We start from the raw sequence: 27,992 nt of genomic DNA, 5'->3' as shown, positions 1-27,992 counted from the left end.
AAACAGTAAATGTATGGAATCAAATAAATTCTTATGAAGTTACCACTTGGGACTCCAAACAGAGTAACAGCTACAAGCTCAACAGTAATGGTAAGACCTTGGTTTCCCCAGTGCGGATCATTTGGATCATGCTGTGGATCTGAGGGTGAGGTTCTGCAGGCCTGTGCAGCATTAGTGATGTGATGAAAGCCCCTGTGCAGCATTAGTGATGTGATGAAAGCCCCTGTGCAGCATTAGTGATGTGATGAAAGCCCCTGTGCAGCATTAGTGATGTGATGAAAGCCCCTGTGCAGCATTAGTGATGTGATGAAAGCCCCTGTGCAGCATTAGTGATGTGATGAAAGCCCGTGTGCAGCAGCACTGCTCTGGGTTTGGTTTTGGCTCAGGCCCAGACACGGCATCCTCCGCCAGGTCTGGAGGGCCACGTGTGAAAAGCGAAAATTTAACTGGCCTAGGCAGTAAAAATGATGGCTTACGCTGGGCGCACATGGATAACCCAGCTTGTTTTTGGGAGGGCAAAAAACAAACAGCATTTGGCAGTTAGTCCAAAAAAATAAATAAATAAATAAAAATAATAATAATAATAATAAAAGTTAACCGTGGGATACAGAAAGAAAACACCAGGAAACCCAAAACTACAACACACGGCCTTCAAAGCTGCCACAGCTCCAAAATGCAAATGCCGCCCCTGAACACAGTGCCAGCACAGTCCACACTCACACATACCAGTAAGCACGTGGATCTATCTGAGGCGGGCCAGTATTAGGGGCGAGATCTTTTTTCTCTAAACAATGAGATGATTTAAGCTTACGTGTGGTGGATCTGTATGTGCTGGGGTAGTGTCTGAGGACCAGTCTACAGTCGGTCAGTGTGTGAGGATCGGTCTGTGGTGGATCAATACGGTTCATTTCTATGGCCATGTCATAACCATGAATGCTCTATTTTTTAGCGATTCGTCAAAGATTCAACAGGTAGCAGTGAACAGCAAGCAGGTCAAGCTGGCTGGCTGGGAAATTAATGTCAGAAGCAATAAAACCAAAGGACACAAAGTCTAAACTGGGACTGGCCACAACATAAACCATTAACCTAAAACCTGTGCAGTGCAGTCTACAGCAAGAACCAGAGTAATGCAACAAACCCTCAACCCAGTAAAAGGGGGACAACACTGCCCTCGTGCCACACGTCCTCCTCACTGACAGACATGACGTGGGCCTTACTTTGGGCACGTGCTTTCCTTCCGGCCGCAAGAGTACCGACAGATTGGAGGAACAAACCGTTCCGCCGATGACACAACCAGGAGTGCAGCAATAACTTCATCCGTTTCCCCAAGGTTTTTTTTTTATTATTTATTATAATTATTTATTCCAACTTTTACCATTTTTGCACTTTCCTTTTTTTATTTTAAAACAAGTCCTGTATTTTACTATGTTTAGATACAGAGTCCTGAAGAGGGACTGAGGACTGCTTGCTGGGGGGTGGGGTGGGGTGGAGGTAGGGTAGGGGTGTGGGGTTGGGGTTGGGGATGGGGATGGGGACAGGGTTCTGCTTCTGCTCCGCGGTGGAGAGTTGATTTATTTCTGATGAGCTTCCTTTCTTTCATTCATTCCTTTTCTCGCTCTTCTTTTACTCGGCGTTCTCCTCTGGTTCTTCTCCGGGTTCGCCGTCCATTAGCAAGGCTGCGTATTTACTGGCGGAGCTGAATGTCTGCAGGGAGGAGAGGGGGGGGAGGAGACACGTTAGGTTTTGCTGCTTGGCGGGCTAATGATATATTCCTGTGCGACTGCCCTTGGTCCAAGACTGGCAAGACCATTTTGAGCTTCATCGTTTAAAGGCAGATGATGATCCATGACCCCTGACCACAACCGCCCCCCAATAATATGCATGGACAATAGCATGTAGATAATTCTAGATAGCTGTGTAGGGCAGAGTGGCATGGTGATGATGGGACATGTGGGTATGGACCTGTGAGTGGAATAGAGCGATATAGGTGAGTGGAATAGAGCGATATAGGTTAGTGGAATAGAGCGATATAGGTGAGTGGAATAGAGTGATATAGTGAGAAACAGTATGAAGTGATGGGAGATGATGGTGAGAGGAGCCATGCGAGGTGTCGAGCAGTAGGGGGTGCTAAGGAGCAGTATGGAGCATTCTCAGGACTCACAGGGCTGGGAGACTCTTCATATTTCTTTGGCTCTGTTGCTGGTCTGGAGTCTCGTTCTCTTCTGCTGTCCTTTCTACAAGCAACACACAATGAGACCACTGTAACATCTTCATTACTGCAAGCACGTAATGGTGTATACACCGTGTACACACACACACACACACTCACTTACTCAATGGCATACATACACACAAGCAGTTGGAAAGAATTAATGTAGCAGCACTTCTACAATTGCAAAAGCTCAGACAAAAATTTGGACAGGCTTATACATAACCAAATGTATGACTACCATTGACTATGACTGAGCAAGAACAGCAAAGAAATAAAGCCAAAATCAAATCAAGGGTTTCACGAATGGCCCCTTCCATCTCTACTCCTAAGAGTTGCACAGGTCAGACCAGAGCTCATTGCCAGAAGACGCTGCTCTTGGGTTGCCAACATTCCCTTAACCAAATATGGGACACAACCCAGCGATGCACAATCAGGCATGTGTTGTGTAAACTTATTCACGATACCATTTACAACAAGGTTATTTAGGCAATAACATCTGCACCAATTTTTGGCCGAAATGCGGGACGTCACAAAAAATATTGGATAGTTGGCAACTCAAAGCTGCTACTGACACAATATTCCCCACAGCAGACGCAGTTGGCAAGGTTATACAAATGGAAGCCGTGCAGCAGGACCCAAATAACTCCACCTGTTTCAGTGGAAGAACAAAACTACAAATACAAAAGGACTACAAACTCCCCAACAACCAGACTTCCAGCCCCAAATGTAGCCCCTTCTGCCAATAACCAGAAAATCCAAGTTCACTTGTGCTTCTTGTATATAAAAGTGCAGTGTGCAGTCCTGGCCCAGGGGCCCATGTATGTATTTTGGCTTTAGTCCCAACCATAACTGTAGCCTCTAATCTGTTAATTGCTCTTAATTGTATCACTGCAATGTCTATTGTGGCATGATTTGCCTTCAAGGCCACACAGATGTCAGAAACAGGATTTTGTATAAACTGGTAAATGTGACCAAGGAAATACAATTCACTCAAATCAGATTCACAGTTAAGCTGGTTTGTGTGAAACAGCAACACATCATGGCAGAAACAGTATCGGTGATTGTAGACAATCATTATCTCACCTGTCCACAGGGTAACAGGTGAAATCACTAGGGGTTCTACTTGGCGAAAACATCGGCACTTGCTCACTGAACCCAAAACATTTGTGGAAAATGGTGAACCGCCAAAGCGCAAATGAGAAATGAGAACTTCAGCTGTGGGCAGCAGATTGGTTGTAGCGAAACCACCACACAGAGGGATCCCAGGGCTGCGTTTGCACACCAGTAGTATTGCATGGCATTCCTAAGGCTGGTTACTTCCAGCAGCTTCTAGGACTGGGATGGTCGATAAGCAAATGGCACAAGAAGGTGGGCGAAGTTGGGGCGGGGCCAAGGTTTTTCCCGCAGCCCTGTCTCTCGCAGCCGAGAGAAAGACCCTGCGCTGCTCTGCCGGGGTGCCAGGGGGCGCCAGTGGCTGACCTGTCCGCCTCCTTTCGCCGGTCTCTGCTGGCCGCTTCTCCTCGCCCCCTGCCTGTCCCGGGACCTGCTGCCCCGCCCCTGCCCCGCGAAGCCACCCGGTCCCGATGCACGCCGTCCGCCTTGTTCTCATCTGCAAGGAGACCCGACATTGAGGAGGAGGGGGGCTGGGAGGGGCAGCAGCTGCTCCAATCCAGCTTCCCAAACTCTAACCACGACCTCGTCAGGCCCTGCCAACTCTGGCCATCATGTGACACGAGCGGTGGCGCGTAAACAGAACCCATGAGATCTCAAAACAGCTTCCGAGGTACCAATTCCAACTTTTTTCAAAACAGGTGGCTTCAGTGGAAAGGCGCACAAATGGCAAATAAATGCGACATGTTGTGCTGCAGTTCATCATAGGAAAACGTGCGATTTTGATTTTCTCCCATTTCTTAAAGCCTATAATATATATATTTCTCCTCCTAGACTCTTTGAGCAATTTGCACGGAACTTGGTAAAAAGCATCTTCAGACCAATATCTTAAGAGTTATATAAAGAAAGTTGCTATGTTAAAAACGATGGTGATAGTATGACAATTAATTTTGTGGGTGTGCCTCTGATGATATAAGTTGTAACTCCAGAACAAAAAGTCCAATTATCCACAGAAATTGATGTGTCACTTCGATAGGCCGTGTTGCTTAAATATAGATAATATTTGATTGACAATTAACGTTCCTCTGCCATTTTGTTGACATAGAAGCAACAATCTATAACTGTAAAGGCTTGATAAAAATCAGCTGACCGTAGCATGAAGGTGGTATTTCAAGAAGCGGGATTACAGAGTTAGCTCAATAACTACACTGAATAAACCCCTGAACATCCCCAAAGCAGGAACATAGAAGCAAAAAGAGCCGTTACACCACCAGATCAGATAGCTAGCTAAAGTAGATAATGTAGCTAAAATGGTATGCTGTGCTAAACTTGCATGTAGCAACAGCAACAATAAGCCAACAGGGTACACCAAGATAAGCTTTTCCAGTAATTTATACCAACTGTTAAATTTATTTACATGAAGGACCAGAAACGAAGGCCTTGAGTTAGATAAACGTAGTCAAACAATGACTAGTCAGAAATAATCAAAGGATTTTCAGCCATTCTTGCACATAGTGTGTTCTGACCAATTCAGACCACAGGTAATCTAACCAGAAACATCAGTAGGACTTAACGAGCAAGCTAACTAGCAAAATGTAGCCATTTTAAGATAACTAGCAAATCCATAAAATCTACCACAAACAACTTAAAACAAATGGCTATCGCCCAAACTTGCCACAGCTACGCTCAGCACAATCAATACCAAGCTAGCAAGTAAACTAGGTTAAAAGTCAGTAACTAACCACTTGAAAGAGTGAAATTGACATAATGTACTACTTTACATCTATAAGAAATATAATGTCCATGCCCACAACCGCCGTCCTTACAACTAACTTATGCATTATTTGAATCCAGGTTTTAGGTCTAACATTAGCTCAGTACAGTAGCTTGTTTGAAGCACATGGTTTTGTGTTTACAACACATAATGGGAAGAAGTGAGGTTTGGAGTTTGAGTTATATTTTTAGCCTATGGCCTTCACACGCACATTAATGTAATGAGTAGCAGAAGCCATTCTGATTTTGTAGTGTTTTATGCAAGACTCATGTTTGCCAAATATTGATTTATCCACGGTGTGGCCAACACCGACAGTCTTTGCTTGGAATCTTCTCTTTGCTGCCCCTGTTAAATATTTATTTGTTAGCTGTTGGAAAAGCTAACGTCAACAGATTCAGGCCAGTAACCCGTTTTATCTATCTCAACAAAATGGCGGCGGTTGACGAATTCCGGGTTTTGCAAATACCATCTATACCAAGTTTGGTGTTAGTCTGTCAATAGGTAGAGCTATAACAAACAAATTTTTATGAATCTGGAAACAATTGCCTGATTGAGTTTAAATTGTTTAATGCTGCACACAGTGGCCCAAGTTCCTTCGACAGTCTATAAGGACAAGATGATTGCTACAACACGATTGCCACCTTCATCCAATCAACGGTCGACAGCCCTTAAACTCAACATACTATTATCGTGAAACTTATCAGGATTGCTTAGGATGTAAAATTTGGCAAGCTCCATGAATTGCCAGAAGGTGGCACTGTGGCAAGCCACGATGCATTTTGGCCTATAACTAATTAAATATTTGGGCGAGTGTCAAAATTAGTTTACCAGATTCTCTGTATGAAGTTGACCGAAAAAAGCCTCTTGGAACCGGTTTGGATTTACACTACTTGTTATTAAAAAATAATAATAAAAAAACCTTTAAATGACATCTCCTCCTAGCCAGTTTGAGCAATTAGCACGTAACTTGGAAAGTAGCATCTTGAGCCGAATATCTTTAAAAGTTATATAAAGAAAGTTACAATGATAACAAATTTGGCAGCAGTAAGCCATTGAATTATGTGAGCTTGGCCTTTGGGATAATGAGTTCTAGCTCCGGAATGCAAAATCCACTTATCACAAGAATTCAGAATTGTGATCTACACGACGAGTTGCTTAAGTGTTTGGTGTGAATCGGTCTATAGGTGCTGATATAGCAAAGCTGTGGGCTTACGGAGCTGGAAAGTAAGCAGTGCACGGGGATATGGAAGTCATTACAGAAAGCAAACACTTCTTTTGAGCCTGAATTTCAATGACGCGATTGCCATTTTCTGTGTTGCAGGGACATGTCACGTGTCATTTCCTGACACCTGGCAACGATTGGACCTGCGAGTATGTATGTGTCATGCGACAGAGCAGCGAGCAACAGCCCCACTGGGGTATGGGGGGAGTGGAATGGAGCAGTGCTGGTCTGCAAACAAAGGGAGAGGCGGAGCATGGAGACCAGCGGGCCCAAACCCCTTCCTCTCCCCCTTCAACACGTAATCTGCACTGCAGCCTCTGGGAGAGGACACCCAGGAGGCCAGGCCATATCCAGCCCTATTCCCCCAGTCAAGCTATAACCACTCCGCCCACCAGTTCTCTGATGAACAAGCCCATTCAGGCTCCACACAGAGCAGTAAAATGGCCAGAAGCCAGCCCCATCACAGAGGGAGGAGGCCCCCACATAAACAACTTCTTTACAGCGGAGGCCATTTTTGTTTTTGCACCCAATGGGAGGTCTGATGCAGGAAGGCAGTTCTCATGAGTTTGAGGGTGCTGTGACCCACACAAACCTGCCCCAGTCTGAGTCCATGCCCATGGGACCCTTCGGTAGTGAGGGGATGAATGTTCCATGTGGGAGGATTCTCGCTGTCAATCATTCATTTGCAACCAATCATAAAGTGTGACTATCTCCACCCACTTTTCACAAAACCTTGGGCTCATTCCAATCGCATAATCCTTGTTCCTTGCCTGACCCTGAAATCGATTGAATTCCGCCATCTTGAAGGAAATTCCAATCCGTTAAATGTTCCTTCAATGAAACCTGGAGCGGACATTTTTTGGAATGCGTGACGTATAAATGATCGATCTGTGGATACACCTCCCCCTGCCTGCCATGCATCTGCCATGTCTAACTGATGTTGCTGACGTTTGAAAGAGCAAGGACAATCCATTTCGATTCCCCCCGTCTTCACATACTTTTCTTGCTTCCTTTCCTTGCCTCCAAGATGCATAGAGCGAGGAGTAAGGAAAAGACACAAGGAAAGATTAGAGTGAGAGATTGGAATGAACCACTTTGTCTCCTGTCCCCAAATGACAGCGTATGGTAGCTCCACCCATTACAGCATTGGCAAATCCTGACATGGCCCACCACTTCCTTTTTCCTGTTAGTACTGGCTGGCGGACAGCCTGTGTCCTTACCTATGCCCTTCTGAGAGCCCTTTTCCTCCACCGAGCTTGAGCTGTGGAAAGATACACACGTCATAAGCAACACTGTCTGCCAGGCACCAGTAAAAAAAAACTTCCCAACAATCAACAAAAGCTGTCGTTGATTTCCGATAGCTAGCTGTTAGTAACTTGTGGAAACCATCTAAACTTCTCCTGTAGAAACCCAGGATATAGTATCTCACTGATGACTCGAACACTAATCTCCTAAATTCATCTTGTACATACAAAATTTCAATTTAACTAGAATTACAAATGTGATAGGCATGCTATCAAAAACATCCCACGCACATCTCCACACACATTATGATGTTGGCTGGTGCAGCTCTAGTTTCCTAAAGACTGGCTGGGGGAGGTGGCTCGGGGGTTGAGTGGTTTTGCAGAGTAGGAAAGGTGGTGAGAGGTTTACTAGAGTGGCTTAGGGCGGTGTGTGGTTTCATGGAATGGCTGAGAGGGGTGTGTGGTTCTGAATAGAGCGGCTTTAGGGATATGTGGTTCTGAATAGAGCGGCTTTAGGGATGTGTGGTTCTGTAGGTCTGTAGAGGCTGGTGAGCGCAGCGGGCTCAGACCTGCTGAGCTTCGGGGGGTTGGTGCCGCCAGGGGAGATGGGGGATCGGCTCTCCCCGTCGGTGGAGCTCCCGCTGATGGCGCTGCGCTTGGCCCAGGCATTCTCCTTGGGGGGTGGCGCCGGCACCACCTTCAGGGGCAGGGCCTCCTGCCTGGGGGGTGGGGCCCGTGTCCCGGGAGAGGGCGGGTCGTCCTCGCGGCCGCTGAACACCTCGTTCTCCACAGAGCGCTCGCTCTCTCTGCGCCGAGACCCTGCGGGGACGGGGATGGTTACACTCTTCAGTTCATTATGAGGGAACACTGACCCCAAAGGCTGGAGGATGGAGCCTCTGGGGTGCTTCTGGCTTTCGCCTTAATCAGCGACCAATCCAGACAAAGTGAATTTACTGTGCACGGATTGGCAGCCATCACCCCTGTATGAGACTGGGGCATTATGTGGCATGGCAGCCTTTGCCCCTGTATGAGACTGGGGCATTATGTGGCATGGCAGCCTTCACCCCTGTATGAGACTGGGGCATTATGTGGCATGGCAGCCTTTGCCCCTGTATGAGACTGGGGCATTATGTGGCATGGCAGCCTTCACCCCTGTATGAGACTGGGGCATTATGTGGCATGGCAGCCTTCGCCCCTGTCTGAGACTGGGGCATTATGTGGCATGGCAGCCTTCACCCCTGTATGAGACTGGGGCATTATGTGGCATGGCAGCCTTTGCCCCTGTATGAGACTGGGGCATTATGTGGCATGGCAGCCTTCGCCCCTGTATGAGACTGGGGCATTATGTGGCATGGCAGCCTTCACCCCTGTATGAGACTGGGGTGTTACATGCAAGCACTCACCCCTACCAGAAGTGCTGCCCGGTTGCGATGACTCGCTTCCTGTCCGAGAGCGCTCCGCAGGCTGGTCCTCATTACGCCAGCTGGGGTGCCTGAGGGAGGAGGAAGAGGAGGAGAGAGGAGGGAAGGCAATGGTAAATCAGGCCAGCATTACACTCTGGAATAATCAGTCAACAGAAAAACTATTTAAAGAAACGTTTTTGCAGAACCAATGATACTGTGCATACAAGGTTGTCACCGACGGCAAAGCTACAAACAATACCATAATATTAAAGGAGAAAGCAGGATACAAAAGTGATGACACCATGTGACTGTTTTTCCTCAAAAACATGGCTATTAAACATCCCCAGGCAGGCTGTTACATCCCGAGTACTACATCAATTCAGCGTAGTAATGCAGGAAATAACATCTGCTGTACCTCATTCCCAACCTATCGCATGTTAGTGCCCTCACCTCCCCCTGGGTCTGTACACTAGTGCCCTCACCTCCCCCTGGGTCTGTACACTAGTGCCCTCAGCTCCCCCTGGGTCTGTAAACTAGTGCCCTCACCTCCCCCTAGGTCTGTACACTAGTGCCCTCACCTCTCCCTGGGTCTGTACACTAGTGCCCTCACCTCTCCCTGGGTCTGTACACTAGTGCCCTCACCTCCCCCTGGGTCTGTACACTAGAACCCTCACCTCTCCCTGGGTCTGTACACTAGTGCCCTCACCTCTGTACACTAGTGCCCTCCCCAGTGGCTTCACCTTCCCCTGGGTCTGTACACTAGTGCCCTCACCTCTCCCTGGGTCTGTACACTAGTGCCCTCACCTCTCCCTGGGTCTGTACACTAGTGCCCTCCCCAGTGGCTTCACCTTCCCCTGGGTCTGTACACTAGTGCCCTCACCTCTCCCTGGGTCTGTACACTAGTGCCCTCCCCTCTCCCTGGGTCTGTACACTAGAACCCTCACCTCTCCCTGGGTCTGTACACTAGTGCCCACCCCTCTCCCTGGGTCTGTACACTAGTGCCCTCACCTCTCCCTGGGTCTGTACACTAGTGCCCTCACCTCTCCCTGGGTCTGTACACTAGTGCCCTCACCTCTCCCTGGGTCAGTACACTAGTGCCCTCACCTCTCCCTGGGTCTGTACACTAGTGCCCTCCCCTCTCCCTGGGTCTGTACACTAGAGCCCTCACCTCTCCCTGGGTCTGTACACTAGTGCCCTCACCTCTCCCTGGGTCTGTACACTAGAACCCTCACCTCTCCCTGGGTCTGTACACTAGTGCCCTCCCCTCTCCCTGGGTCTGTACACTCGTGCCCTCCCCAGTGGCCTCACCTCTCCCTGGGTCTGTACACTAGTGCCCTCCCCTCTCCCTGGGTCTGTACACTAGTGCCCTCCCCTCTCCCTGGGTCTGTACACTAGTGCCCTCCCCTCTCCCTGGGTCTGTACACTAGTGCCCTCCCCAGTGGCCTCACCTCTCCCTGGGCTTGCGCTCGGGCCCCCGGCCCTTGTCATCGTCCAGCTGCCTCTGCAGCTTCTCCTGCTCCTTCTTCAGCCGCTCCTCCACCTCGCGCTCCTTGGCTGCCGTGTCCACGGGCTTGGCCCCGCCGAAGATGGAGGCGGCTCGGCCGGTCTGGGAGGAGGGGGGGGCTCCCTGCTCGTCCTCCTTGGGAACACTCCGGGGCTTCAGGTTCAGCTTGGGCCTCTGGACCGGGCCTGTGGGGGGGTGAGTATGAGACATGAGCTGGACCGGGCCTGTGGGGGGGGTGAGTATGAGACAGGAGACCACACACTCCTCTCTGCAGCAGGAGAACTGGCACCGCAGGGTGGATATGGACACATTCACAATATTACGGTCGTCAATTTAAAAAGATGATCTTTTACAGTTCAAAGCAACATATACAGTTCTTTCCTTCTTGTATTTGACAAACACTTTACGTAAACTCCAAATCTTAAAATTAAGCGAGTGCTGTTAAGGGGTTCTCCAATACATGATAAAGTCCAGCAGACACTCGCATACCCAACTAGCTCGCCACCTCCTACAGCACAGTGGCCCAATGTTCAGCACTGGATAGGGGAACACAGCCCTCCCCTATCAGACGGCCCACATGCAGCAGCGGCCCCGGGGGGAGCGTACCTCTTTCCTCGCGCCTCTCCTCCCGCCTCTCGTACCGGTCTTCGCGCTCGCCGCCGTAGCGCTCCCCGCCGCCTCTGTAGTCGTCGCGCCGGTCGCGGTCGTCGTAGTCACGCCGGAACCCGCTGCCGAACGGGCGCCGGCCCCCACTGCGGGAGTCAAACCCTGAGGAGGAGGGGAGGGGCCTTCAGAAAACTCACACTGCACTCAAAATGGCCGCCGTGCCTATCCTTAAGAGTATATAATACAGAGACGGCGTCGGCAATAGAAACCTATGGGGAAAACATCCGCCACACAGGGCTGGAGTTTTGAGGGTGCAAAAACTTCAGAGGAAGTTTTGGAGAATAAAAACGTCTTTATCTTTCTCGGTGAGCAAGAGGGAGGGAGAGAAAATGGAAAAAATATATATATATGATGCAGACTGAACATCAGTATATGAGCAGAAATATTTTTCCATTTGCTGTCAAACATGGGGAAAAAAGGCTATTTCAAAATGTAGGTATCACTAGGGGGCGACTTTATATCAATTGGCAAAACCCATACAAACTGTGTAAACCAGGAAGAAGCATGTCTCAGAGAGTACAGGATAAGAATCAATCACAGGACAGGAGTGGCACGCCAACATACCATTATTTATATTCAGCACAATTACTCAACTCGACCAAATTCCTGCAGATTTCTAAGTATATGACAAGAGCACTTTGTGGTTTTCTTAGCAAACATTGTACTTACGGTTTCTCAACAAAAACAGGTGGTGTGCAAAAAGTGTGGACTCGTATGAACCTGGGCTTTTTTGGTGAGTTTCTGACTACTTTCCACTGTCCAAATAATACAAGTTGTGGTCCTAACTCACCTCCACGGTCGAAGTCTCGGCGGTCCCGGTCGTCATACCGGTCGCGGTATCGGTCCCTGCCGCCGCCACCGCCTCCCCCGTCGTAGCGGTCATTGTCCCGGCGTGGGCCGTCACGGAAACGGTCCGACTCGTAGCGGTCCCGTGACCCTGCGGCGAGAGGAGACCGCGTCAGAGACTGCGTGCGCTTTCTGTTGCCCGCCGTAGACAGGAGGGGGGTGTGTCACTCACGCTCGCCGAAGGCGTCGTCTCTCCGGGGGGGCTCCTCGCTCTCCCCGGTCGGCCGCGCCCGCCAGTCAGAGTCTGTCTTGTCAGGGCCGCCGTCGCCGCGGTTCCTGTCCCGCCCGGACATGGACCGGTCGTCTCTCTCTGTGGGAGTGGACAGGAAGGGCAGAGGAGGGGTGTGAGATGTGTGTATGTGTGTATATACACACACACACACACACATACATATACATTAGATATATATACAGATATATGAAAGTATGTGCATATATATATATATATATATATATATATATATATATATATATATTCATACATATGTATGCATGCGGTGTAGCATTTTATTTTTATATACACACACACACAGAGTACTGTGGAAAAGACTTGGGCATCTGTATAACATTCTGTACAGCTAAGATTCTTTCAAATATAATTCAATAATCAATAATCAATATTTTTTGTGACCACCCTTCAGCGTTAACTGCATCACTTCTCTGAGATATAGAACTGCAGAACAGCGTTGGCTAAGACAATCAGCTGGGAGGCTGTTCCAAGCATGTTGGAGAACTTGCTACAGTTCTTCTACAGACTTTGGTTGGCTCCTTGATTCTGATCAAGTTTATGTAAAAAGTAGTCAATTGCTTACAGTAATATTTAACTTTTTAAAATTAAATACAAAAACGTCTCCGTAAAATTCTATATTTTGGAAAATGAATATTTGGAAATCTCAAATGTGTTTTTATACTAAGAAACACATAAAAAATAAACATATATAATAAAGTCTAGGGTGCTTAAGAGCATCCCAGGTTTGGGTCAATACACTTAGTGATTACCCAGGATTATTACGTCAATGCTGCGAGTGATCACATAGTGTACCTTCGTCAGATTACTCTTGTAAACTCTTGTGGCAATCCATATCATTAGCGACCTTTCTCATTAGACTGGTCTATAGTGGGGCAATCCATAGCCTTAGCATACCTTTCTCATTAGACTGGTCTACAGTGGGGTAAACCATAGTGTTAGCGTACCTTTCTCATTAGACTGGCCTATAGTGGGGCAATCCATAGCCTTAGCATACCTTTCTCATTAGACTGGTCTACAGTGGGGTAAACCATAGTGTTAGCATACCTTTCTCATTAGACTGGTCTATAGAGGGGTAAACCATAGCCTTAGCATACCTTTCTCATTAGACTGGTCTACAGTGGGGTAAACCATAGTGTTAGCGTACCTTTCTCATTAGACTGGTCTACAGTGGGGTAAACCATAGTGTTAGCGTACCTTTCTCATTAGACTGGTCTATAGAGGGGCAAACCATAGCCTTAGCATACCTTTCTCATTAGACTGGTCTATAGTGGGGTAAACCATAGTGTTAGCGTACCTTTCTCATTAGACTGGTCTATAGTGGGGTAAACCATAGCGTTAGCGTACCTTTCTCATTAGACTGGTCTATAGTGGGGTAAACCATAGTGTTAGCGTACCTTTCTCATTAGACTGGTCTATAGTGGGGTAAACCATAGCGTTAGCGTACCTTTCTCATTAGACTGGTCTATAGTGGGGTAAACCATAGTGTTAGCGTACCTTTCTCATTAGACTGGTCTATAGTGGGGTAAACCATAGCGTTAGCGTACCTTTCTCATTAGACTGGTCTATAGTGGGGTAAACCATAGCGTTAGCGTACCTTTCTCATTAGACTGGTCTGCAATGTCCACACGGATCCTCCGGTTTCCCAGGTTCTGCAGGGAGAGAGACCAGCCAGTGAACGGGAAGGAGAAAACGCTGCTTCACAATTCCGAGACGTACACTTTTAGAAAACAGCCCTCCTGAAGTGGTGCGATTGCGCCATCTAGTGGTAGCAGGATCGTAGGGGAACGGACATATTACTGACATGCACGCCTACTGGCACATGATGACGTTTTCCAGAAAGTGAATAGAAAAAAAATAAAAATAAAAAAAATAAATAAACTGGTGTGAAAATACACAGGCATTAGGGAATAGATACTTCCGAATGGTAATGAAGAATTTACTAAATTGAGGGAAAAGTGGATTTTGATTTCAGCTTGTTGGATTCACTGGTTGGATGTTCAGAACCAACAAGTTCCAATAACAGCAAAAACAGCAGCAGTCACAGATACAGCAGTGATACAGCGATTCAAGCAAATATGGGCCTGTGGTAGGTCAGTTCAGAACACCATTTAAACCCAAAGTTCTAAATGTTCAGCCATTATTTACAACTACATTACACGGTCTGAGTAATGCCAGTGCTGGCTAAAGCCACACCAGACCTAGAGGTACTGCTACAAATTATGTTTACATTGGATGTAGATTGTTCTACAACATAAGATAAATAAAACTGAACAGCAAAACACAAATGCCATTACAATTGCTAACATCTGTGGATTTATTTTTGGAGTCAGAGCGATCAGTCGGCGTATGGGAAAGATTTGCACAGTCTCTCTCTCTGGTTATGCCTCTGTTTGTGTGCATGTCTCCAAAGCAGATCTCCCCCACCTCAGTCCCCTGCTACAGAATAACCTCAGACATGAAACCATCAGGGATGCACTGAACCCTGACATTCAAATTAGCCAAGTAGCCAAATTAGCAAAGTTGTTGACTTTCAAAAAAATATATATACATAAATAAATAAATAAAAAAAGAAAAGAAAAAAGCTACCCTTCTCAAATTCTCAAAAGCACAACTGTATTCCCAAATAGAGCACTGGGGTTTGGATACAGTCCCAGCAGACACTGCACCCATAGTTAAGACTGCAGAAAGCTCCAAGCATGCTAGTGAAATGGAAAGCCTTGTACAGCCCTTCAAAAGAACGGTCTGTCCAGAGTCTGAACACACAACTTTCTGGTTGCTGGTCCCACCTCTGCCAGTACTATGCAACCCTAAGACCTGTCGTTTCAGGCCGTTATATTAACGGTGCCAGTAGATCTCATGTTTGAATAATACTGCATTGCTCATCTATGAATTTGGGTTCATTTCCAAACAGACCTGGCTGAAAATGCATTTGAAATGTTTTCACTCAATGGGGGTTGGTGAAATCTGAGTTAAAAAGATTATTTGACCCAGGTCTACTACCACTCCACTGAAAGACCACACAGAAAAATTTGATTTCTAGTATGCATCAGGAGAGATGAGCCGTTAATGCAAGAGGGAAAAAAAAAAAAAAAAAAAAACACACAAGAGCTGGCAAAATGCCAATATGGAGGGTTTGGCGCTGCTCACAGAGCTAACCCCAAAATGAAGTAATGAACAACCACATAATATTCAGTGACTGAAAGCACATGTTCAGTAAATGTGCTCTTCGAGATGGGTGACAATCAGCTACGGTGTAATATTCATAGGGTGTTAGCAAACAGCCCTTTTCATTGTTTATTTTAATTCAGGAACTGATTTTATGTTGAAATGTATTTACCCAAGAGACAATTTTACGCAATTAAAGAAACCCCCAAAAAAAAAAACCTTTGATAAACACAAAATTAGATTTATAGGTGTGGTTCTGGAATCTAAAATCTTGAGGATGAAATCCGGAGTGAAAAGATGAAAAGGAGTAAATTACTGAGTGAGCAGCGTGTGGATGAGTTCTTCCTACCAAACTTACCACCTCATCACACCTTAGCAATGAATAATGCAAAAATCAAACAAGTTGCTTGATTAATTGAATTATTTGAGAGCTCACGTGTTGGAAACAGACGGAAGTGTAGAGATGGAGAATGTGGCTTTCCCTCCATTCCGGCTCTGTTTCCACAGTTTTGCTTTCATTTTTGACTCACTGCTGAGAGCGGGGTGAGTAGCTTCCTGCTGGATTACTGAGCAAGAGCGAAAGGAACAGCGGGGGGAGGTCTAGTTTCAGTTTCACCGTCTGACCCTAGTCTACGGCCTAGGCCCCAGGGGTTTTTTTGGGCTCACCTCCTCGTTGAGGCTGAGGGCCCGCAGCAGGGAGTCCACGTCGTCGAACTCGGCGTAGCCGAAGCCCTTCAGTCGCTCAGGGTTACTGGGCTCCCGCGGCAGGCGCACAGCGCTGATCTGTGGGTGGGGGGTGGGGGTTAGGTTCACACGCTAGACACACGTTTAAACATCCACATCTGACATCCATTCTTCTCAAATGTCCCCAATTGACACAAACACTTATGACACAAACAATATGAAAACTTGACAGGCAAAGACTGCACACTTGGCCACTACATTCCAAGCCAGTCCTTCGCACACTTCTAGGGAACACTAGCTCCGGTCTCTAGTTCAGACTTGGGCTCCGCCACAGCACATTAACTGGATGGAGTCAGGTCTCTGGGTGGAGAATAGGGCGGATTATGTACTGCTCGCTATGAGAAGAAAAAAAGAAAGAAAAGAAAAAAAGTGCTCAACGCAGAGTGCACCAGAGATGAAAAACGAGTCACTCGGAGAGTAACCTGTGGTTGTGCCCAGGCCAAAATGAACCACTGCCAATGCAGCCCTGTAATATGACACGGGCATATATACACACGCACACACGTGCACATACAGAAATGCGCACACATAGTTATGCTTACTTGCATACAAACACACACGTGCACATGCTTCACTCTCTCACACACCCAAACACACACTGCACCGCAGGTCAAGGCTGCTAAATATAAGCCAGAGGCTTAAATGAAACTCGGCATAGTGAGACAACCCCCAAGGCCCAAAATACAAAACCTACGGAGCTCCCAAGAGCAACTGCCATCTCGGGTGTCGCAGGGCAAAACCCCTCTGTGGTGGAACAGCCCAGCGAGGCCGTTCTGTTCACACTGCCCCTGAGCTGGTAGCTGGGCTGCTCATATGGCCTGTTCACACTGCCATACCCAGCTGAGCCGAGCGAAGCCGAGGCATCACCTATAGCAGGTTTCACACTTTCCAGGACCAAATGGCACCCAGTGTACAACACAGGCCTGCTTACGCAACAATGTAGTGTGGTTAAAAGGGCTATGAATACACTTAACTGACTCAAACAATTTCACACATTTAAAAGTGGCTAATCTTTTTTTTTGCCAAACCATAATTGCATACCCGATTTCATTTATATGAATTTGCCATGTGCAGACCGATGGACTCCTAGACAGGTACTACACTGCTGTAGCTAATTCAGGGAAAGTGCTTCACTCCTGAACACCCGCCACTTTTCATTGTGTTGCAGGCAATGTGCCCGTCATCCATCAGTCAATTCATTCTCTCGCCCAGGTCCCGTTGCTAAATTTTCATAATAGCATTTGTCCCCCCCCCCAAAAAAACCCCTCCAAAAAAACCAATCAAAAACACACAGCTCATGATGCGAAGGAAATGCATCAAGCCAATTAACAACGGCTGTTGCAGGGGTTATTTGTTTTGCCTAAACTTCCCCCCCAAAGAACAAAGCGTGATGCAACTCCGCACGCAGCCTGCCTCCGGTCTGCCCCAATGTACAGGGGCGGCCTGTAGGGTAGTAAATGCCAAAAATGTCATGTAATAATGTAATGTACAGCACGAAAAGAAAGCTCGACACCGGATTTGCCCGATGGGACCCCAGACGACTCGGATATGCGGCGCGATGGGCAACTCGGGCGCCTCCATGCCATCTGCCGCTGTGCCTCACACTCACACTGAGTCCACGGAAGAAGTCCTTGATGGAGTCCTCGGTGACATCGTAGGGGAGGTTCCCCAGGAAGGCGGTGTAGGGGGGGCTGCGGGGCAGCCGGGACCGGTCCACGTTGGGCTCCCTGGCGGCTCGCGGCGCCGTGGGCAGGATGGAGCGGTCAATGGGCGGGGCCCGATACACATCTTCCTCTGTGTGCCAGGAAGTGGAGACTGCAGTGGGGGGTCAGATAAACAAGTCTCAGAGCACACAACACGAGTAATTCAAGCCAAAGCCATTACACTACATTCCAGTACATTCAAGACTTACACAGCTTCACAAACGCACACACACAGCGGGATTTTTACTAAAGCAACTTCTGTTAAGAACCTAGCTTGAGTACACTACGCAAGTGGCAGCAGGGAATCAAACCCACAACCACCCTATTCATTTCTGAATGGAAAATAAAGTCACTTAAAAAGGCACTTCCTGCCCCTCACCATCTCCTTCCAGGTCATCTGTCTCATCGGCCCAGCTGGTAGGCTTGGCTGAGGGGTAGCTCGGGGGGGCGTTGCCCCCACTGTCCTCCGCCAGGAAGTCGGTGAGGGTCAGGGTCTTCCCCTTCTTATTCTTCTTCTTAGCTGCAGGGGGGTCAAACCAAAAGGCCGATGGTTAGAACAGCTTTAAGAGCTACCGGTGCGAACACGACGTACCCGCTGCAGACGGGACGCAGGGCTTGGAGTCCCTGATCATAAGTCACTTAACGGATTTCTGAGAGAACAGCTCACAGCTCATGACTGCACACAGGACCGCCATTACAATCTGAACTCGACGTGCAAAAGCCCTAGAAGCAAAACGCTCACAGCAATAACACAGAATACAGTACCCAATTAAATATAACAGAGGTTCAGTGTGCCCTCCCACAGGGTTTCAGCAATACGTACTGGTCCTGAGCACAATCTCCCCCCATAGACTTTCATTATGAATCATATGTAGGCCTACCTGATTTACAGATACACACCGATGTCTCTGCAGCCAGCCCCCAACTCCCCCACTCATCTTTCAGCAGAAGCGTCATTTACACAAAGCCAACTGCGTAGAGCCGGTTTCTCAAGACCAGACATGCTACAGAAGGTTCCCACACAATCTTCAGTACATGGCCTCAACCCTCAAGTGCCTGTTGACCCTAGACCAATCCAAGGCAGTTTAGTAATTTTGTATTAAAGCTTCTCAGATGAGAAGCCTTCCGGGCACATGACTTAAATGCTCTCAGTCCTTGGGGAGTGCATTATATTAAACCTCAGAGTTTTCCTTGGCCAAATCTTTATTTACAGTTAGATGTTCCCTTTTCCCCACTCTGCATATTCCCATTGTCTCACGTAGGCACAGCAATGGGAACACACAGCTGCATAATCTCCAATCGGTAATTAACCAGAGTAATACTCAGAGCATTGGAATGGTGCAGATACTGTCTTGCCACTGAGTACAGAGTCCTGTAGCCTAGTGCGTAAGGAGCATGACTGTGACCCGGAGGGTAAGTGGATCAAGCCCCTGGGTAGCCACGATAGGGTGTTGGGCCCTTGAGCAAGGCCCTTAACCTCACACTGCTCCAGGGGGATTACCCCCTGCTTTGAATCAACCATCAGTAGCTGAGGTAAATAAATGATTATGATTATGATTATTACTATTACTGAATCTGTGATCTTGGGCCGAAAGGCTTGCATGTGCTGAACTGAAATAAAGACACCAGAGGAGTAGGCAGACCGTCCCCACAAACGTTTCTGTGGGAGAAGACTGCACAGCGGACGTTTCCGGAAAGCAGCAGGACTGCAAAGCTTCACTCGACGTTCCCAAAAACAGACTGCAGCAGCATGACGTGAAAATGTTAGCTGAAAACTGACGGCCAATTAACAGTCGGAGTAGAAAGGCACCGTTGCACTGGTGTCGTTTGAACATGGTGACTGCCAAAAATGGCCATTAGTTGGGAAGTCTGCAAACTTGCAGTAGCAGAGCTGCACTGTCACACTGACACAGTGTTTGACAGAACAGAAGGCAGTGCGCACACAGCACACACACATACATACAGATAAGCACGCAACAGCGCATAGTTCCTTTGTAGAGCATTGACCCAAGCCTGCTGCAGGGCGGCTAAGGGGTAGTCGGTGAGAACGTTGTGTGTAATTTTTAAAATTCCTGCCCTTTAAGGAAATGCAATTCCAAGTTTTTTTTGCACTTCCCCTTAGTAAACCACAGACAACTGAGCCACACAAGATGAGACATTTCCTTCTCTACACACACACACACACACACACACACAAACCACGTTGCAGGATGTCAAAATTACAGAAGTCACTTCTGTATTATCATAGCATTTTATGAATATTATAAGGATCAATATGAATATACTGCATGCATAATAATTCAATCGTGCTGCGGTAAGGTTGAACCTGTATGTAAGCTTTGTGCAAGGGTGTCTTGTAAAGCTGAAACTTTCAGGATTCGGTGTAAAAATATCAACATTTGAAAGGCAATTTTCCGAAATCTGCAGCTCGATGACAAAAACAAGAAGCGCTTAAAACCTCTGACATCACAGCCACGTGTTGTTTCAAAAGTAGACTGTTTTGATCTAGCATTGACGGTGTTTAACAAAGGAAAGCCCCGGATCCATTGTGAGAAACCATACAGTCAGGACATTCTTTTACACAACGCAGAGCATTCCCAGGCCAGGCGCTACGATTCACACTGATCGGAGAACATAAACAAACAAATAAAAAACAAGAGTTTTAAGAAGTGGGAAGCTAAATACGGCAGTGAAAATAACGCATATCGTTAATTGAATCATTGACAATAAATGTGACTGCGTTTAGCTGTCCACAAAAATGTGGCAAGAAATAAGACCGAAACAACATTTGCGCAAAGCAAGCAAGCTATATTCAAACCACAGCCCATGAAGTTACATTACTAGCCAACTTAACTAGCTAAATGATTACAATTAATGAGTCATTTGAATCGGTTTGCCATTTGTAGGACGAATAACTGGTTTTCATGAAAATGACAACCAAACGGACCTGAAGCACGGAACTGGTTAGACAGCCAACGTTAAGTTAACGTCACACCACGATAATTACTAGCTTTGCTAACAATCAATAGCTACCCAGATATTTGCGAAAGTTTTCGACTTATGAGAATATATTAAATCAGCCGGTGTCTAATATAAACGACAGGCGAGCCATCTTGCGTTAGCTAGCCATCTAGTGATGCGTCTACTGGTGGCGGCTATCGTTAGCGGGAAAATTAACTGATTACCTAGACAAGACATGGCCACATGTGGTCTACACCCTCACTTATCGTGCTAACGTACAGTAGTAGCTAGGGCTAGCTATCAAAATTGATTAGCTGCTCTCCACCGCGAGCTAACTTGAAACATTAACTTATGATAATTCTCGTTTATTTTAACTCTGTGATGACCACTGGACAACTTATTCTAAGCGTCCGTTACTTAGTACAAGTGTCAAAGCCAATAAAAAGAGTTTTGAAACATGATATACAAATCGGCCGTATGTAACGTAACGTTACATGTCCGACGCCGTCTTGTTTCTGTACTTGCGTAGTTGCTAACGATTGTCTAAAGTTGTGCGCTTCGACGCGAAGAACTTATGAAATCATCAGCACGTCAGCCGAGTTCAAGTGACAGCGCACAATTGAAATGCATGCCTCAGTTAAGCACTGTTGTATGATCAAGAACGTACAACAATGCTGTATGAAACACAGCATTGTTGCAGTTTCGGGCCTACATGGACAGACTATGGCGCTAGCTGAGATAGCATTAGGCGCTGCCTTGCAAAATAGTGTCCCCCACCCGCTCCTCCTTCTCTACTTAGCTAGCCTAGCAGGCCTAGTTTGATCACTTGCCCTGGGAGTTTCAGTTGCGATTACAATTGGATAACGATTAGACATATGTAGCAATGCAACATTACCGAAGACCGGTTACGTCGCGAAACATCAACAATTCTAGTTACTAGCGAGCTTGATGATTTGTTACTTAAACCATCTAAACATGCTACCTAAATAGCCAGCTAGTTTACCTCCCTTATCACCCCCTCCCCACCAGTAGTCCACGTGGGGACTTGCAACCCCCCCAGCACAACTAAGCCCCTCCTCCAACACCGCGCATGCGCTACACAACAGTGCGCTGGCTTAGCTAGCTGGCTAATTCAGCGCCAGGAGGCGGACACAATGTGGCAAGCCCTGGAAGTATTGGCGCAGCAATACCATGAGCTGGCTACATTACGTTGAACGACCATGAACAGCGCAGATAAACATTTTTAAAAACTACAATCATAGATTTTCCGCAGCATCCGAACATTGCGCGCAGCATGTGCGAAATGGCGCATGTAGGCAAAGGCTCACTAAAGTAAAAAAAGAAAAAAAAAAGAAAAAGAAAAAAAGGGTTGTCGATTCACCCCCTAGCTACCCCTCGCTTCCAGTACTTCCCGGCGCTGCGTCTACTCCTCGCTAGCTGAAACCTTTCCCATCCATGTATTATACAAACGATTCAAGTAGCACTGACATTCCCATATTCAGTATTTAACACTCATGTTATATCTCCCTGACGAAACGAGTCTCGACACCGACCACCCATTCCCTCCGTATTATCCACACCGGCCCAGCTCGCCTCCCCACATAATCCTCACCTGACGCCGCCATGATGGAGAGTGAGTCCGCATCAGTGTCCCGGATGGAGGCGTCACATGCTTACTGTCGGGAGCGCGCATCAGTGCACGGGTGCCAAGTAGCCGAGTTAGTTCCCCTTCCAATGAATGATTTGCTTTAGTATTATTTTATTAATGAAAGTAATTGGTTTTGTTTCTGAGAAGAATTGAAAGAAAACTATCTTAATAAGTTACCATTAATAGTACTGTTACTCAAGCCATCTAATAGCTCAATCTTACTTATAGCTCAAAGTAATTCCCTGCTGAAAGCTAGCTCAAGCTAGGTTTTGAAACAACTGGTAGCTGGTTGACCAGTTCAAACCAACTCCATACTCAACATGGTTTGACCAGCTCAAACTATGTTTTGAAACAGTTAGTAGCTGGTAATTTCAAGCTGTTCATAGCTGGATTTTACACCAGGTTTATGTGCCAATTTCATCATTTAAATTGCTGTATGTGTCCAATATACACATAAATAATCAGCTGTATGCATCTAAACCTACGACCATGCTCCTTATGGCGTATTTACATGTTAATAAATAAAACATAAGGATGTAAAACTGTCAGATTGCCAAATAAATATTTTGTTCTTGAAAAATGTAAGAAAACAAATGTGAAATGGCCTTCAAGCTCAAATTGAAAAGAAGATCCTCTATGAATCTATTCCCCAACACTGTTATAGGGTACCTTTTTCTGTAGGTTGCTTTTGGATGTCGTGCCCTGCAAACACGATGTGTCTCTTGTCAGCAACTCTTGTGAATGGGAAATATTGAAATCCTGGTTTGTTTCTTCCAGCCATCTAATCTGTCCTGTAATTGGCTTACATGCCTTGCCCATCTTGTTTAATGGGGTTGCAAGTGCGGATTCCTGCTGATTTCTGTAGATGTATCAGAGAAAAAATATAAAATTTAGAGGGTGATGAATGGTAGTAACAGTTGAGCCAGGGAGACTGTCCAAGGCTCATTAATAGACAACACTTTGCTATTTACCAAGTCTGACTTACAGGAGCCGACTGCAGTGGTATCTCCCCAGTTCAAATATTTAGACATACCCAATATTGTGCTATATACTCACTGAGGCAAGAGTAGACTTTCTGTATTGCAAGGATTGCAGTTCTTGTGTGCTTGTGTTCTGTGATGACTGCAGATATTGTGTACTTGTGTTCTGTATTTGTCCTTAAAATGTCACTTCTGTTGACTGTTGCCATTATAACCCTCTAAAAAAATGCATGGCACCCCCTATCCTATATTTAACTTGTAGTCTCTTAATAGGAGACCCTGTCAGCTTAGCCCTTGGTTCGCTGTTATGTTATCATAGAATCTTTAGTACCCTCACAATCTTCTTGGGTTATTTTCTGTTTGTTTTTAGAGATACAGTAGTGACCATGTATCCCAGTAAACCTCAGTCTTATTTGGTTTTACTATCTATCTACTATTTAGTTTTCTACCATCTACAACTTTGTCAATGATAATTTGGACATGTTATTTGAGAATTACACCATCTTAATGGATTCCTAAGATGGTTGTTGCTAAAGAAGAAATAAATAATGTTGTCAATAAATAAAACAATGAAGTAAAAGTATATTAGTAAACTATTCATGTACAAATTAATACACTTTTTTACACATTGTGAAACTTCCTTATTGATTGATGCAACTAATAACTTTTTTTTTTACAATTATTTATTAATTCATTTGTTATTTATTTTGACAGGAAGAAACCTCCATATAAGAATATTATAGCTATTTTAACATACTTTTTAATGCACATAAATAAGCATTCAAAGTATAAACTACATTTTCTAATACTGTCCACTTTTCTATATTTTTTTCCTGTGTAATTAATGAAACATGATAAGAATAATGAGCATAGTAACAATGATATAATCCTGAAATAGTAAATGGTATTACTATATTTGGTATTAATAATAAGTATATAGATATTATAAAGAAAAAAAAAGAGTAAGAAGACCAGATTCACGTCCATAGAATAGAATATATGTATATATGTGAATAGAATTACAATACATTACAGACATTTAGCAGACACTCTTATCGACATACCATAAAGTGCAAATCAAAACAAGGGACAAGTGCATTGAAGACCCAAGAGGAAAGTAATGTTCTGAGTCCTAGAGTAATCACATAGATACAACTCGAATCCTTGAAGAGTACATCACCTTCCCAACTAGCATACCACAGTTGGCATCTAGAATACCCCAAATACTAAAATAATTATACATATGTACTCTTATAAGAATGCTCCACCACTTCAAGTAGCATACCATATCTTAATCCTTTCACGAAGGAGGATTACTGAGTTAGCTGGATAACTACACAGAGTATAACTTACAACAGTTCTTACTTCAATCCATGTTTCATGAGCATTCTTAGTGCTGTTATCCAGCTAGCTCAGTAACCCTGCATTTGTGAAATACCCCCTTGGGTTATGCCATAACTCAGCAACTCATGGTCCTGAAGTATTGCTGGTTTTCCACCCTCCCTTTGCCTGGGAGTCAGTCTGGTCAACCAGTAGTACTATTTACCTGGGAGAAAATAAAACCAGGTCTGGATTGGGAATTGAAGGCCAGAATTGAGGATCCCTGCCATAACTCAACCTTAATTGTGCAGTCTACAAAAATTCCACTAGGGCGCAGTCTCTACATAGCATTAGAGAATTAACTTAAACGTATCGTGCATTTTTAAACACACTGTGAAATAAAAAAAATGATCTGCTTTTTAGTATTTTTCTTGTGCAAAAAGAATACAAACAAATACTATGACTCTATACATATCATTATATTCAATTGAGATTTAAAACATGTTTTATAAATCCTGAAAAGAAGAAAGTTATATGTGCTCTTTACAGGAGGATTTGATATAGATTATTTGGAGATCATGTTTGTATGTTCTGTAATGAACATGATGTTTTAATATTTTAAGCAATCAGAGGTTAAATCTATTCAACAGGCTGCCAATCAGCAGTAAATTTGAAGTGAATTTATATTAGAGAACAAACATCCATGTCAGACATTGTTTATAAAATACATATTTTACTTAAAAAGGAAAAGTAAAAACAAAAAAACATGAAATATCATTATTAAGTATTAATTATTTAAACATGTGCCTGGCATGCTGGAATGAACACACAAGTGAACAATATGCATGGTGCTATTACTTTTATTTAATTTAAAAACAATCAATAATTTAAAAGGTATGTGTCTTTGATTTTGACTTCATTCACTCACAGCCATTTATCAAAAGTATTTGTTCAAATGTTAGAAGCAAGTACATCACGTGTTTATCATCAAGCTAATGGTAAGGCTTTATCCTTAAACTCAGTAGTGAATTTCAACGTATAAACGTATAAAACATATAAACGTATAAAATGCAGAGGATATATAATTCTCTCATAATGAACATTATTATAGCAAATGATTAAGCCTGTAATGCAATCATGCAATCAGTGACTCTACTGTGACCAATCTGTTTACCCAATGTGTAACCAATTTATACCTAGACACCCATATATCTAGCACCATATAAGATTCAGCTCCACTATTGACACTGACAGTCCCAATGGTTATCAGCAAATTCCAAAAAGAGCAATAAAACATGCTCAGAATTTTGTTGTTAACCTTTCAATGAATCAGGAGATATGTAAGCTCAGGTGAGATAAAATTGTAACCCAAAACGTTGAACTCAATTCCAAATAAACAGCCTACAGAAACACTTAAATTAATCAGGAGTGTGTACAGTATTGAACAGGAATTTGTACACATAAATATGGGATTTCTGAACCATAATGGAACTATTTAGTCCTCTGCACTTCTCTGGGGATGGGTGTGGTTTCCTGACGAGGACTTTGGCTACTACACGGGAGGAGGCCTAACAAGGTAATCATGGTAGGCTGGCCGCCACTGGCCAATGGGAATCCTCGATGCGGTTTACTGGGTAAACAAGATAAAAAAGGCCTAAGGTCATCAGTTTGAGCGTGGAAGAGAGCTTGGCTCAGTCATTATGTAGAGTTTACTGTAAATGTCCCACATCTTCGTAATGACAAGGCAGATCAAACACCATTTTTCACGAGTACCGCAAATGTTTACAGAAATATGCTCCCACCTGCATTTCTTTTTCTCAGGATTTTGCCTTCCCATACTGGGCCCGGTGTTGTTATGTTCCTTTCTGCGTGAGGAGAATTACTGCTGGAGCTAGTGCCTCTGGTGTCTCGGGGAGCCAGTCAGCATGCAAGTAAATTTAGGGCTGACTTGCTTCGGCGTGTGCCCGGCGACAAGCCAGCAATCACCTGTTGGTCCCCAGGAGCCCAATCTGGGCATGCTCGTTTAGTCAAGTGTGAGCTTTGTGTTGCGCTCCTATTATTCATGGTGCCAGGTACTTTAATGAGAGCGATGTCTCAAAAGGTCACCCAGGTGCACTTTTCTAGTGCAAACTGCTGATGTCCCTTTCCTGTATTAGAAATAAATGTATTTAGATTTAGATTTAGATAAAAGTATTTTAGATTTTTTACTTATGGGATATTTCTTTTCACGGCGAGCTTAGTGCTGTACTTGTCACCATCTATGAGATGCAAATCGTACATTGTACTTTTTGTATGATACTGTATGCCTAATGCTGGCAGCACGATAAACTTTCCTTCCAGATATTAATTATGTGTGTTCTGTTCTATTCAGCTGGTGCACAATGGAGAACGAACTAATAGAATGTATGAAAAGTTCAGGATGAGAGACAATAGAGGAATCATGTTGCAACAGTCTAAGAAGATTGTTTGTAGCAACAAGGACTATGCGAGGAGCACTCATTGTCCCCTGTTGCTGAAGAGTCAGTGTAAAACTATAGGTTAATGCACATGTCTGTTCTCTTCCTGGTTATTGTTCTCCGGCAGCTCAACCTCAAGTGAATGTTACTTGATCATCACCTCTGAATCTAAAAGCAGTAAATAGGCTTACTCTCTTGAGATTGATCATTACTGATGAGTTTTTTTCTGGAAATGTCTTTCAGTCAGTACACAATGAGTTTTTCTCCCACGGGGGCTGTATAGGAACCGATGATGGGGAGATGCCTATTATATTTGTTCAGTGTTTTTCTTGGTCTCAGTTCCTGCATTATTACCTACACACATGCAGTATAGCGTGTAAATATCCTCACAAGACCCTGACAAAAACCACCTTAAAAAAAAGCCTGCCTTTTTTCCCAGCAGGTAAGCTCTAAGTAGCTTGGGACAACACAAAAGCCCTTTGTGAATCATTCAGAGGACACTTGAATAGCTTGAATAGCCAATGTTCCTCCTGTACATTATCAAATTTTGAAATTAGTATAGACAGTGCAAATGTAAACAAACATAGACTTCAGTCCGATCAAGACAGTGTATCACAATGAGTATTTTGAAGATCCTCAGCAAGGATAAAGTTTGTTTATATTTGTATATTTTAAAAACAATAGCCAAACAAATTTTATTACAAAGTGAACAATAAGGTCTGAACAGGAAAGAACTTAATTGTAGTCTGCATTCAGTCAGAAATTGTCCAAACATTTACCACGA

At 44.9% G+C, this 27,992-nt stretch overlaps 1 protein-coding gene across 4 annotated transcripts; it reads right to left on the bottom strand.

Moving 5' to 3' along the window:
- Positions 1-12: 12 nt before the first annotated feature.
- eif4ba (eukaryotic translation initiation factor 4Ba) lies at positions 13-22,523 on the bottom strand. Of its 4 annotated transcripts, none has more exons than XM_061257107.1 (15): positions 22,417-22,523; positions 18,223-18,363; positions 17,750-17,955; positions 16,063-16,179; positions 13,826-13,880; positions 12,154-12,291; positions 11,926-12,072; positions 11,076-11,237; positions 10,414-10,654; positions 8,966-9,054; positions 8,132-8,381; positions 7,539-7,579; positions 3,692-3,821; positions 2,162-2,234; positions 13-1,704 (listed from the first exon to the last, which is right to left on the bottom strand). In XM_061257107.1, exons 1-15 carry the CDS (start codon positions 22,427-22,429, stop codon positions 1,624-1,626), a joined length of 1,884 nt encoding a protein of 627 aa, XP_061113091.1. In that variant the 5' UTR covers positions 22,430-22,523; the 3' UTR covers positions 13-1,623. The 4 variants fall into 4 exon arrangements, with proteins under 4 accessions (XP_061113091.1, XP_061113089.1, XP_061113090.1 ...); XM_061257105.1 differs by lacking the exon at positions 22,417-22,523 and adding an exon at positions 18,725-18,815; XM_061257106.1 differs by lacking the exon at positions 22,417-22,523 and adding an exon at positions 18,725-18,815 and having other exon boundaries at positions 8,972-9,054.
- Between the last annotated feature and the right edge of the window lie 5,469 nt (positions 22,524-27,992).

The sequence above is a fragment of the Conger conger genome, chromosome 10, assembly GCF_963514075.1.
Source record: "Conger conger chromosome 10, fConCon1.1, whole genome shotgun sequence".
NCBI lineage: Eukaryota > Metazoa > Chordata > Actinopteri > Anguilliformes > Congridae > Conger > Conger conger.
The sequence above is the reverse complement of the archived record's forward strand: the minus strand, read 5'-3'. Positions and strand labels throughout refer to the sequence as shown.

What these genes read in the sequence shown, in the direction of transcription:
- eif4ba (XM_061257105.1), bottom strand. Translation starts at nt 18,800, where the DNA reads ATGACGCTTCTGCTGAAAGATGAGTGGGGGAGTTGGGGGCTGGCTGCA. An exon ending in AGACGACGCCTTCGGCGAGC is followed by an intron (nt 12,073 to 12,153) that starts GTGAGTGACACA and finishes CTCTCGCCGCAG; the next exon opens with GGTCACGGGACCGCTACGAG. An exon ending in GGGCAGCACTTCTGGTAGGG is followed by an intron (nt 8,382 to 8,965) that starts GTGAGTGCTTGC and finishes CCGTCCCCGCAG; the next exon opens with GGTCTCGGCGCAGAGAGAGC.